This window comes from Larimichthys crocea, chromosome X (genome assembly GCF_000972845.2).
Source record: "Larimichthys crocea isolate SSNF chromosome X, L_crocea_2.0, whole genome shotgun sequence".
In the NCBI taxonomy this organism is placed as follows: domain Eukaryota; kingdom Metazoa; phylum Chordata; class Actinopteri; family Sciaenidae; genus Larimichthys; species Larimichthys crocea.
Genome location: NC_040020.1, coordinates 22,081,549 through 22,095,065, shown reverse-complemented (window position 1 = coordinate 22,095,065; position 13,517 = coordinate 22,081,549). Strand labels below are relative to the sequence as shown.

General features: G+C 38.5%; 1 protein-coding gene across 1 annotated transcript; it reads left to right on the top strand.

Moving 5' to 3' along the window:
- Nucleotides 1-981: 981 nt before the first annotated feature.
- On the top strand, nucleotides 982-6,648 carry nts (neurotensin). The gene is made up of 4 exons (XM_010735470.3): nucleotides 982-1,261; nucleotides 2,279-2,340; nucleotides 5,020-5,220; nucleotides 6,225-6,648. The coding sequence occupies exons 1-4, from the start codon at nucleotides 1,201-1,203 to the stop codon at nucleotides 6,366-6,368; spliced, it is 468 nt and encodes a 155-aa protein (XP_010733772.1). The 5' UTR covers nucleotides 982-1,200; the 3' UTR covers nucleotides 6,369-6,648.
- Nucleotides 6,649-13,517: the final 6,869 nt, after the last annotated feature.

Here is a 13,517-nt window from a genome sequence, read left to right as displayed (position 1 = left end):
AGTAACATAGTTTATTAGAATATTTGTTATAACAAAGCCATGACACTATAGCTAAACTTGAACTACAAACACACTTTACTTTTTATTAAATTAATGGCTTGAAGCAGAGAGGATAATTCTCAGTTGTAAGCATAGGCAAAAAGGATGAGGTGAAGGTGTTGCAATCAGCATCTATGCCCCTAAATCCAACACCCTGGTCCTTTTAAAGGAAGCAACAACGTTTGCTTTTTTAAACTGCTGTTTCCAAACTCAAGAATGAACTTTGAACTTCATCTTAAACCAACATGATGACACAAAGAGGTGTCCTTAAAGGAAATGTAACCTTCTATAATTTTATGAAAACTGGACAAACTCCACCTGCTGATAAAGATTATACAACAGACACAAAAGTGTTTGTGATGGTGTGATAAAGTTTAACATAGAATTCTTCTTTCGACTTTTTAAAATAAAAATACATTTCTTCATAATAACAACTGTCTACTTCCTCTAATAACCTTCATCCGTCCAATCATCACTATGAGTCATGTCTTTAAAAGATTTGTCCAGACAATCACCTGTTGATTTGAAGAGATATTTATATAAAAAAAGAAGAAAGCACAGCGTCTCCAAATAATGACACAAAGACTTAATCTTTGTCATGCATCCTCCCACCCTCACCCATCACTCACCCCCTCATCCCCTTCCCTTGGAGACAAGTGCAAAACGAACCTCTGACTGTGTGCATTCATCAGGGGAAATAACAAAATCTTCCAAACCTTGACGCAAAACGCTTACGTCTTATGATGCCAAAGTGACGTCGGATGTGAAGCAATGACACGGTGACGGCAGGGAAGAGAAAACGTAGAGAGATAGGTGGATGGATAGATGGACGAAGGGGGGTGTGTTAGTGGGTGGGAAGGTGTGGGTGGAGATGAGAGGAGAGACGGGTGAGAGACTGATCCTTGTGACATCACATTGGCTCTTATAAAGTGAGGGAATGGAGCCCACTGCACTTCACAACCAACCAGAAAACTGCAAGGAAGGGAAATCGTTTGGAGCTGGAAGAGAAGAAGAAGGAGAAGAGACAGAAGGAGAAGAAGAAGAGGAAGCAGCAGCATCACTACAGATTTCTGTGTCTGACCCTTAACCTTATGGACTAGAGTCCTCCTCAGGTGCATCTTCAGTTTGGGATCCTTTTTTCTGGTTGTTTTTCTCATAAAGATGCAGGCACAGCTGGTGTGTATCCTTCTCCTCTGTTTCACATGTGTTGGACTTTGCACAGGTAAGCACTGGGGCTCTTTTAGCAGCTTTTGTGTTTATGTATCTTGTTATAATTTATGATTTATTGTTCAGAAAAGTAAGAAAATGGGGGGTGGTGGGGTCTGGAACAAGTCCTCTTACATAACTCACTGTAAGCAACAGGTGCATCATTTTGGTGAGCTTGTTGCTGATCATTCTGAATTATGGAATTTGTACTTCTAATAGTCTTCATAACATTATGGTTGGCTGAATTTGTGTTTCCAGATGAAAAACTAAAATATCCTCGCTGCCAAAATGATTTATTCTTATTCCATTTTTCTGTTCCCACAGTTTATTCAAATGTTGTAAGACTCTGAAACCTTGGTTAATAGTAAAATATATTTTTCCATACTAAGACATTTTTTTTCTTATTTCTAAACTGCGATTTATTGCTTTAGCTTTGCTCCTCTTTTAGCTTCAACAATACAATATAATAATGACCTGTTTAATTTTTTTTTTACAAAAAGGAGCCTCAAAATAAACCAGAGCAGACTGAACTATTTTTATTATTTTTTAAATGTTTAAAATAGATTTTTATTCATTTATTTTGGATGAAATAGAGGCTCAACTCCATCCATGGGGAATCAGTTAGACTACAAAGTTACTTTGAGCAGTCCTTGACGCCTGTACAATTGATTAAACATTTTTATTTTGCAGAAAAGAAGTTTATGTCCTTTAAAAAAACAAAACTTGGATTAACAAAGCTTTATTAGGTCATTTATGTTTATTTCATGCACAGGACACTGTGAGTTCTGTAAATAGTTGGGCAACCTGTTGCTCAAAGACGTGCAACAAATTAGATTGTGTGATGAGTTCTGTCAATGCTCGAAATATCTCACAAAGAGATGAAACTAGTCTAAATGTCAGGCATTAGACAAATTGATAAAGAGCATTGTCCAAATCAAATTGTCATTTCTTCTGCAGCAATCACTCAGGTTTCACTTAAGTCTTTATTAGATTTGTTTAAAGGTTATATTTCTGTTTCTCCAATAACTGACAGACGTCAACCAGGATCAGCGAGCGCTAGAAGAGGAGCTACTCAGCGGTCTCTTCACTTCTAAGGTATGGGGTCCCTCCTTTGCACCTGTGACATCAGAGAGTGGGTGTCCAAAAAGAACCCAAAAAAACCCTATAACCCACCCGGTCAGTTAGTGACCCTTCACATCTCTCAATCTGACTCAACACTCAGGCTGTCCAGGTGTTCTTTCATGCTGCTGTCACAGCTTCACCTTTTGGCTTGTGTTCATGTTGAGTGGAAGAGAAATAATTCATGGCTTTTATGTGTGTGTCAACTTATATTTGGACCGGCCTTGTTATGGCTGGAAATTTAATTCTTTTTATTTATATATTTTTTTTAATACAGTTGGAATTGGCAGAGCCAAATAAATATAATCTACTCGGTTCAATTGCTGCAGCCATGCAGCATTTCCCTTCGAGATGACAAGGAAATAAGAGCTGAGGCTGAGGGAAGTTGTACCTTTATGATGTTTTAACACATTTATCTGGGGCTGTGAGCTCAAGGCCAGGTTATGGGATGAAATTAGTGAAAGTGGAACTTGAGGCATGGAGAGACATATTGGCCTGGGCTAATAGGATTCAGATGGACATGACAGCATCATAACGACATGTCTTCCACCTCTCTTTCTCTCTCTGATGGATAACCGTGGCGCTCGTGCGGAGACGTGACGGTGACAAATCAGCCATGTGATTCATTGCTGCTGATGCTCAGAGGTTGCTCGGGGGTGATGATTGTAATAATAACTTGTCGGATGACTGATAGAGCACTCAAAAGCCTGAATAAGTGCAGTATGATCAAAGATCTCTTTATCTAAACAACACGTATGATCTTTTTTTAAAAACTAAATTGATTACTTGTCAACTCTCTCTTCTTATGTGATTAGATACAGGAGGTAGATTTCCTCTCTGGCTCTTATTTCACTATTGAGCATAATTACATTATACCACAGCCAGGGTTCATCTGTTAGTTGAAATGTAGATTGAGGTTATGCAGCATGTTGCTCATTGCAAAGATGCTGAGGAAAAGATGTCACCAAAACATGTCAAAGAAACTGAGTAACTCTGAATTTTAATTCAGCTGTAATAGCTGAATGTCGGTAGTTTAGTTACTCAGACAGTCACTGACAGATAATTCAGTTGCCACAGAGACACTGGTTTGTTAAAAGTAAAGGGTCGACTGGGAATTGTTAGAATATTGGTGCCTCCCCGTGACCTTTCAGCACAATTAAAACCAAACCTGGCCGTTCACTTACTTAATTGAGACTAAATGAAAACCACTGGAATCGTCTATTCATTAATTATTTCTAAATGTCAGTAGCTGCTTATATTTAGTCTCTGGTGTGTTGTTCTGTTGATGTCTCTACAGCTTTTATCACATGTCTCCCCTCTGGCAAACAACAGGAACCTATACTCGACATGGCTCCTATCTTTACAACATCAGAGGAGACTGTATTCCTCTGCTGCTCATAAACGAAGTGAGCAAAGTGACTCTTGGAGGGCTTGTGGCCATTTACAGTAACTTAGAAGAGACAATTTCCCTTTGCCCTTTGAATCCTTCCATCATCCTCAGTGACACCCAGCGGTCTTTGCAGCAATGTGTGCAAGATCACCGGCCCACGCACAAGGGGGCCCTGAGGATCTCCACCATCTTAAAGCACTCAAACTAGATTATAACACAAACAGGCTGCAGGCGGATCAGGTTAGATGTGACTGAAATATGACTTTAGGTGTCTGGTGCCTCAGAATGCTTAAGAAACAGTACATAGCTGTCTCAAGATGTGGCAGTCTGCATCAGTGTAAAGTGGATGTCTGAGATGCAGCATCCTCAGAGCATCTTAAGGAGGATTTTCTAAACCTTTAACTGTAAAAGCAGTGTGTAAATTTCACTCTAGTGCAACAAATGAAATACATGCAAAGCATGATCTATTGAATCTAGTCAGAAAACCTGAGACTATTAACTTCATTTTTTTGTCCTTGTACAACCTCATTGAAATATAAAAGCGATTCAGAACTCAGAATCTGAATCAGAATCAGAAGTACTTTATTAAGTACTGTGAAAAACTGTGACCCAATATAAAACAGAGAATCTAAATAAAATAAAAAATTTAAGGATATCACACAGACTTTATCCAAAGCACTTAACAGGGTTTTTGCAGCTCATTTACTCATTCACACTCACACACCAAGGTGCTGGCCTTAATACCGGGTCTAACTAACGCTGCGCCGTGCTCTCTACCTCTTGTTGTATAGCACACAATCCATGGATACACCATGAAAGAATTGATGATCTGTTTGAAATAAGAATTATCCCCCAAATCTATACATACAGAGGGTGGGGGTAAGAACTTACAATATCAAACATGAGCATAATAACAGCAGGGCTCCTGGGTTAGATTGTATTACATGAAGTGTTCTTCCATGCAAACTATATTGAATTGTGTGCATAAACGTTGAATAGAAAAATGCAATATTAAATAGCCTATAAGATTTACTTTTTTAAGTGTCACTCTCTCTAGCCTCAGCTCAATTTTTACCTTAACTCACAACGTTACTCGAAACTTCAGTTAGGTCATCTCTCCACGACGAGGATCTCAGTTATTATGATTTATTTAACTTTTGATCACGCCCTGCATTCAATTTGAAACCTAATCCTTTTCAAAACTCAACCGCCCTTCGCCCACTCTTCCACCCCCCCTCCCCCGTCTTGTTCCCCCCCTTTTGCAGATGAAACAGAATAAGCAGAGTGCCCCCTACTGGCGTGTGTCACTGGCCAACCTGTGCAGGATGGTGGGCAGCCTGAGGCAGGAGGGGTGGAGTGGCGAGGAGCAGGAGGACGGTGAGCTGAGGGAGGGGAGCCTCCAGCTGCTGGAGGAGCTGTACAACCTGCAGCACATCTGCAGAGTGCTGCAGAGCCGGGAGGAGAGGGTGAGACGTTTGCACACAACAACTACACACACAGACATACACACACTTATAAGATGTGTTCATGCAGCTGTTCTAAAGATTTAAGTTGAATGTCAGTTGTTTCTCAAACAAATACAAATAACTTCAACTTCAAAATCAGTTTTATTGTTTACACTATGTGCTGAGTTTGTCTGACGTATATTCATATTCATGTGTATTATTTTTCAAATAAAAAAGAAGCATTGTTTAAGCAAAAGTAAAAAAATTACAATAAAATGTTCTTGACTATAATAAGTTAAATGTATTGAACTATCATAAGTTAAAGTACAGGCTTAAACTGTTGGGGATTTCCACACTCCCATTAGATGGATGATTGCATAAGTTGAGGCAATGATCTAAAACGCATTAAATATCAAACATATATAGAAATCCAGTTTAAACAAAGCAACAGCAGCAACGTTTTATGGGTTTATCTCACACTGAATGTTTGCAAAGCAACTTCCAATTTTAGCTTGAAATAAGTTTCTGATTCAAATATAGTGGACAAAGAAAATATAAAGTGGCTAAATACAGAATACCCGTACCATTAAATTGTACTTTGACAAAAAAAACAACAAAAAAAACATCAACAACATGCAACACAAACACAGTCACATGCATACAGGCTTAAATCTCACTTATATCTCAGACACGTGGACACAAGAGCCCTTCCATTCTCTCTCAGAGTAAACACACCTCATTAAACCCCCCCTCCTCCCTGTCTCTTCCTCTCTTCATCATTTCCTTTCACTCTCAGCTCCTTCACAACAACCTTTCTCTCCTTTAAAAAAAAAAAAAATTGACACAGCGACTGTAGTTTAGCACCTGTTTTGCCATGCATGGAAGCACAGAGCTGAAGCACTCGTTCACAGCTACACAAGCATTACCCTGCCACTTAGCAACAAAACATGTGTTTGTCTGCCATTTTCTGGTCGTCACGTGACTCTCATTTGCTGCCTTGTCTCTCTCGCTCTGCCCCTTAACAGCTACTCAGTGACTCTCTAGAATATTTAGAGGAGAACAGTGACAATCCACTGAAACGAAAATCACCCTACATCCTGAAGAGGCAAGCAGCTCACACCACCAAGTCCCGAAGGCCGTACATCTTAAAACGAAATATAATTTACTGACGACCATCCCAGAGGCCGAGGTGATGTTCTACGGGACCAGACCATATACTTTCTGTGAAGATGTGATCGTGTTTTTTTTTCTCTCTTCTTGTAGCTGCAATGTTTTTTTCTTTTCCCGTTGTCGTTTTTATCCAGTCAGACCCTTCGACCCCTGTGTGTCCAGCATTCAGACCTGGCTGTATTCTGCTCCTCTCAAGTGTGGGTCCTGAAAATAAAATCCTGAGCATCAAGCAAAGTGTGTATCTTTGAGAAACTATATTTATTTACTCTATTTCTTCACTGCGCACTAAGTATATTTTGTTTCAGGATACGATTAAAGGATTCATGACACAAACTGGTGTGATGTGACTGTCTCTTCTTTCATGAAGCTGCTTCTGTAAACTGGTTTACAGCCTCTCTAGGTCTTCTTTACCAACTTACCACACCACAAACACCATCCTGCTACCAAAAATGCTCACTAAAGCACCACATGTGTATCAATCTGCTCTGAAAAATTGTCCCCAAGAAATGCACTATTTATTCCTGTTTGAGTAAAGTTTTCTAAAAACTGCAGTGACCAGCTGGTTAAGAGGGGGGCTAAGGTATTTTTAAAAATAAAAGTTTATGTTTGTGAGACATTTACAAACATTTATGTCTTCAGTAAAAACTTGGGCTTGTGGCTGACAATCATAGACAGAGTGGACACGTTGTTGTCTTTTAATGACATCTGTAATCATAAGAGTAACAGCAGCTTTATTCTTATTCAAGATATTGAAATAATCAATTCTGAATTATTGTAATTATTTGTTGCTTCCATGTCGGAATCAGTGTATTTAAAAAATTATTTTTAAATGTGTCGTAAGAGGCTATGGTTGAGATGAGTATCACAAACTTTAAACACATTTCGAGTAATCCAGTAATCAGTAGGAGTTGCATCATGAGATAAGCAGTAGCTGACACAAAGAACAGGACAAGATGACGTGATTAAAAGAACACCAGTCAAACCTCAAATGGTAAAATACAAAGCAAAGAAACACATGTGACATTTCTGCTTGTGAAGAAGGTTACATCAGATCTCTGCTGAGCTATCATGGATGGATTATAGTGAGCCATGGGGAGTCTGTTGGAGCAGAAACAACTGATCAGTCATTGAGTAAAATGTTTGCTACACCACAACTTCTTTGAAAAAAAAAGTTTCCAAAAGGCAAAACTCACCTCAAACAAGTGTGAAAGTTTCCTTCAACTTCAGTTTCCATCAAACTTTTCTAATTTGACACAAACTGCATCAAAATATGTTTAAGGGAACATGGCTAATAACACTATTGTATAAGGCACATGAACTGTGGTACGACTACCACTGGTGGTACATGACCTCCCTGTAGTACTTGGAGGAATACTTTTTTTTTTTAAATGAAATTATTCAAAAATGCAGTTTGAATGCATCTATACTAAGATATCACTGGAATGCAATTTCCTGCAATATTTTGTTAATATCAGCCTGATATAGCATCAATTAAAAAAATATTATAAAAGATATGATTATCCGTTCTACACTCATTTTCTCAAGAATCATTCAATTCCCAGACATAAGCACATTGTACCTTTAACATGAACACAGTACACACTGGGTGTTCCTATTAGTATGTGTAGTGTTGAACACTCCTTGAAATGGGGGGCACAGAGGCAGTTCGACTCCAGCAGATAAAACAGACTTGACTGCAGCGACTGAGAGTCTTGGCCTTAATAAATGGCAGTTTCATCTCCAAATCAAAGTGCTTTGGTGTCCTTCTTTGAAACTTGGCTCTTAAGCCTGACAGCCAGAGAGTCCGGATTAAGTGCAGCCTGCAGAGAAACATGCTTTGAAGAGCCTCATTCTGCTTCTGCTTTCCCAGCAGTGTTCTGCTACACATGTTGTTTTACTCAATATATTCAAAATGGCACCTGTCCTGTCTACAGTGTGAGCCAGTGAACAGGTGAGAGAGTGTTGTGGTATTTTAGTTTGGAAGGAAAGGAAACACAGACACTTGTTGAATTAAATCAATGCACCCTTGTAGATAGTATCTGTGTATGTTCATCTCTCCCTGAGGCCCTCTTGAGCAAGCTGACTCGTGCGATGATTATGGCAATAACCAATAGTCATCTATAAAGCTGGAGTTACACATATCAAGATGCACACACAAACCAGATATAAAAGTAATCAAGCTCACTCCATTATCAGCGTCCAATAAGCCTCTTACAAACGTTTATGACGTGCATGATTTGTCAAATTCTGTATCAAACATTCTATACAAAATCTCAAATATCCTAATGATCTTTTAATGCATTTTAGAGCAAAATGTCTCAGGTTTTCCTCACTTTGTGAAATGTATTATATTTTAAATGAAATATGAAACACCCTAATTATAATGCAGACAGAGCAACTACACTAAATTTATATTTTAAGCATCGCTTTGCTTTTGAAGGATCAAAGTCAGCTGTACTACCCACTAAAGTCAGTAACACAGTGGTGTTATGTCTCAGAAACAATGTTCCAGTTTCTGTGAATGATTCAGACACCTCAACAGGACTATATCTTTGGAAAAATTACAATGAAAACTTCAAATGTTATTTTTCAATTCTTTGTGCACCAGAAAAGAAAATGAATCTAACTGCATTGCTGGAAAGCATTGGATTTGAGTTGAATCAATCCTTTAATATGGAAAGCTTAATGGGCTTTCTAGTTACTGTATCAAATCAATCAATCTTGTGAAAATAAAGAATAAAGAACCTCAGAGACACAGCGGTAGAGGAGAAAGTAGTTTCTGGCACACAAAGAGCATTATTCAGGTCGGCGAGTGTTGACACACATAAATGTCTCATTTAATCCGTAGTCATTACTGTGCTAGCTTTTTATCCACTTCAGGTGGACATTTATCCATTCAAGAGTTGCAAAGCTGTTTAAACTTTCCCTCAACAATTACTGCTTAGGTGCCTTTGAGTTAGACACTTGTAGCTACAGTAAATGCTCCAGTAAGCTTCAGTTGGCTCCACTTGAACTTGAATGTGTCAAGTTGTTCATGTGTTGCAGGAAAAGGGCAAACCGTGCATAAATAAAGGATAAAAATAATTAAATAAATACTATAGGCGGCTTTCATTATAATTCCTCTCATGTCAGAGACTACCAGCAGTGTATGTGCCCGTCACAGGCAGCGGATGGCAGTGTTGTTTAACTAGTCCAGTGGTCTGATTTACAGTGTGAATGACTGCTAAGTGTCACAGAAATGTAAGTATGCCTTCAGGCAGAATGACAGCTTACTGAAAGAGCAACACATGGAAAATGGCAACTGAATCAAAACAAACTATATCATGAGATTCTCTGATGTTTCTCTGCTTCAGAGATGTTTCAGGTACTATATATGTAAAATGATGACATGTTTACAAAATGTAATCATGAAGCACACAGTAAAAACAAAAAAATTAAATATTGTTTTGGAAAGAGCTTCAGTATGTCTTAATCTAATAGTAATGACAGAGAAAAAGTCAATGCAGTCTATAGCTGTGTGATGTTCTAATTTGGCCTTTGATTGAGTTGACTGAATGAGATATTTTTAATTAAATTTCCTCTTGTACATCCAATTAGACACAAAGCAGTTTTGTTAATTAAACAAATTTAGTTGTGGGTAATGCAAAGCTATCGCCCCCTCAAAAAACACCAAGGCATGCTTTCTGCAGGTTTTCAGTTACCTGCATACACAAGGGTGCATTACACATCCACATAACCTCAGAACCTGCAGGAAATTTACAAAATGCAAAAAATGTTATTTCCCAGTAGAAGTGGAATATCTAAAGATGTAATAGCAATAGATTTTCTTTTTCGTTTTACAGCTCAGCTTTCAGTACCTAACAGTCTAAAAATCTCACCTTAACACAATGAAAATTGGCACAGGCAGACAGAGAGCGTGCTATTTCATTCTCTATCCAGGGAGTTTTCTTTCTTAAAGTAATTTGCCTTTTCTCACCTACAAATGAAAACCTATAATAATTCTCTGGAATAAAAGGACTGAAGCACAGCTGGGACAGCAGATTCCCACAGCAGAAAATGTTGGAGGTTGAATACTTGAATACTGAAATATTACTTTAATAAAAGTTCTGTTTCAGAGAAGAAAATCTTAATCCTTCCCTTTGGATTATGGCCCCTAACCCCAAGTCTAACCCTTCACTTTGTTAGGTGTACACGCACAGAGTACGTACCAGCAGGTGGTAGTACAGTACAACACTAATCCAGACTGTGGTTGACAGGAGCAAAGCAGGCAAGGAAACAACAGTATATCTTCTAAGAATAAACTTTCGGTTTTCCTCCACCAAAATAAACATGTTTATGCATTCTTCAGAAATAATATCCAGTCAAAAACATTGGTCCTGGCCTTATTCTAATAAACAATGGAGTATTTCTCCTCCAGTGTTCATTTTAATCATGTCCTGTATCCCAGTATATAGTCTGAGGCCTCAGGTTATATCAGATAAGTCACAATGTCAAGGAGAACTACAGTAACTTTGCTTTGGATTTTGGCCCAGAGCATCACACTGCTTTAACGATGCTCCAGACTCTTTAATGTAATGCTAGCAGGCTGGACAGGAGTAACAATCCTGAACCCCACAACACCCAGGCTGTGCACTTAAAGAGACATGTTTTTACAGCTTTGATTGTAAATCCAATTAAAGTCGATTATTGAGTGAATTAATCTTTAACAGTCACAATACTGAACCATGGTTGGACTACCTTTCATTCGAATCTACCACATAATGGAATGTCGGGTGAAATATTACAAACGTTTTTTGCTTTTAGTAATTAAGTGCCTTGTCGTCTATAGTGGTCTCACAATGTGCATGCGTAAATAACGGCCTCACCATCAACATACAAAAAGCTTGGAACCTAATTTTTCTCTCAAAATGATTGACAGATCTATAAACACCAGACCAGCCGTCCAATCTAGACTACTTTCAGACGCCTGACTCACTGCCCACATCTAATTTGTTTCAACAAGTCAGCAGTTTATAGTCCCTGTTTTAAAAAAAACAACCAAGCCAATCAGAGCTCTGTAGATGGGATTAACATCAGGTTCTTGTGCAAAAGCCAGCAAAATAAAGACTGATGAATTGCCTCTGAAATGTCTATAAACTGTAAATGAACTGATTCTAGTAACGTACTAATGTGTCCATGTAAAAATCACCTCTATTTGACAGATATGTCACTCACTGCAAAACGGAACTGCAAAAGTGATTATGAAGTTCAGTCTGATTATCAGGATAGAACAACACATGCAACCAAGTGAAGCTAATTTAATGTTGTTTGCTCCTGAACTGATTTATTTCAAAGAATTATACTTGTAGAAACTGCAGAAAAAAGACCTATATTTAAAAAAAACATGAAAAAGCCAGAGTATCACACCCATTATATTGAGAATATCTACAATGTATGTAAATGTAACAATAAATAAAGTTTGGGCCTTTGTATATCATTCATGTCTACGTGAAGCTCCACCCAATTTGGAAAACAAACTATGATTTTTTTTTTTTTATGCTCATGTAGTACCACTGTGGTAAATGATGACAGCTGTACACATATTTTTGTTAATTACAACACATATGATCAAAATATATGGCTTTTTGCTCAGTCACTCTCTCTTTTTTCCTCTTACATTTCTTCGCCGAAGTCCTCTTAACCTCTGCTATTATATCCATAAAAGCATTTAGCTGGTTACATCACCCGCTTTCCCAGCTCCAGTTCTTAGCTTCCCATCAGTATTCGGGCCTGAAAACCTTCTCTTCCTGGGAGTCCAAAACGCCTGTGGTACAAACACTATCACTCTGATACTCTGAGCTCACAGTCCAGGCAGCCCGGCTCTTGAAGAGAGTGTACATCAGCTATATTTTGCAGCCGTTTAGTTTACTGTCCATCAGGAAACTCTGTAAATCACAGAGAGGATATCAGAGGGAAAACCAGAAAACATACTTTTCCCATAAAATATGATTCAGATTCACAAAAATTGGTGAAATAGTTGCTGCTGGGTGACTTAAATCATTATGTACATGCTTCATACATACTTACAGGTGATCGTAACCTCAACCTAAATTGAGTGTAGCATCAAAATAATAATAAATACATAAATATAAATAGATAAATATGTTATTTTATGATAGAAAAGTTACACTTTAACAGTACAGTTATTTGCTTGTCAAGCACTTTAATACTTTCCCTTTGCAGCGCAATGTCCAAGCACATCTCTAGCTTCACATTGGATGACTGCAATTTATCATTATCTGGACATCAGAGCAGATCTGTCAGTTTTTGCAAATTTGCAGGCTGCCTCAGCAGATGTCTATCAATATAACGACTCTTGTGACCCTGAAAAAGTTCAGGCTTAGTACGCCTCCCACATCCACAGCACAAATTACACCCTGCGTGAATTAATTCAACTCCATTAAAAACCTTCATCGACATCTGCCGCTGCAGCGATGCTCGGGCCTGCTTGTCTTGGCCTTTCTCCAGCCGGACGCCTCTTCAATTTAACTCCAATTTGGAGTTGGTGGATGTTGGCTGACAGTTTGAAACTTCTCAGTGGGATGCTGATGAGCGTCTTCACTTCTGCTAAAGGAAAGTCATTCTCTCATCTGGACAGCGTTGCAAATTGCGTAAAAAGCCAATCCGATCAAGATAATGGCTTGTGAAGGAATGAGATTAGCTCCCTTTGTGAGAAATCTGATTGTGTGGATGGGACAGTGGCACATCAAGTGTGACCTTGTTGCAGGGGCCAGCAGAGAAAGTAATTAGGCCTCACATATGGGCAGAATTAGTGAAGAAGCCTTCACACACAGCAGTGAAGTTGTGAGTAGTGGCCCCTGCTTACTCAGAGTTAGACAGCAGATACAAACTGAAACAAAAAAGAGAGACTTAAGGCCCAACCCAAGGTGTTTTAATTCTAAGATTACGTGAACACTTCATGATGCCTGTTGATAGTGTCAGTGTACATCTGAATTAACAATTGTCTACATTACAGCTAAAGTGAGATCTGATATCAGGGTTTCATACCACTGAATCGTCACTCAAATCTCCAGGTTTGACATTGATTCCAAGAAGATTCAAAGAAAGCTTTACAATGCAACCACAACAACACATAACAAAATAAGAAG

Bases quoted from the DNA above. Each gene is read 5' to 3' on its own strand.
- nts (XM_010735470.3), top strand. From the start codon at position 1,201: ATGCAGGCACAGCTGGTGTGTATCCTTCTCCTCTGTTTCACATGTGTT. The intron at 1,262-2,278 runs GTAAGCACTGGG...AATAACTGACAG, and splicing joins ATGTGTTGGACTTTGCACAG to ACGTCAACCAGGATCAGCGA. The intron at 5,221-6,224 runs GTGAGACGTTTG...GCCCCTTAACAG, and splicing joins TGCAGAGCCGGGAGGAGAGG to CTACTCAGTGACTCTCTAGA.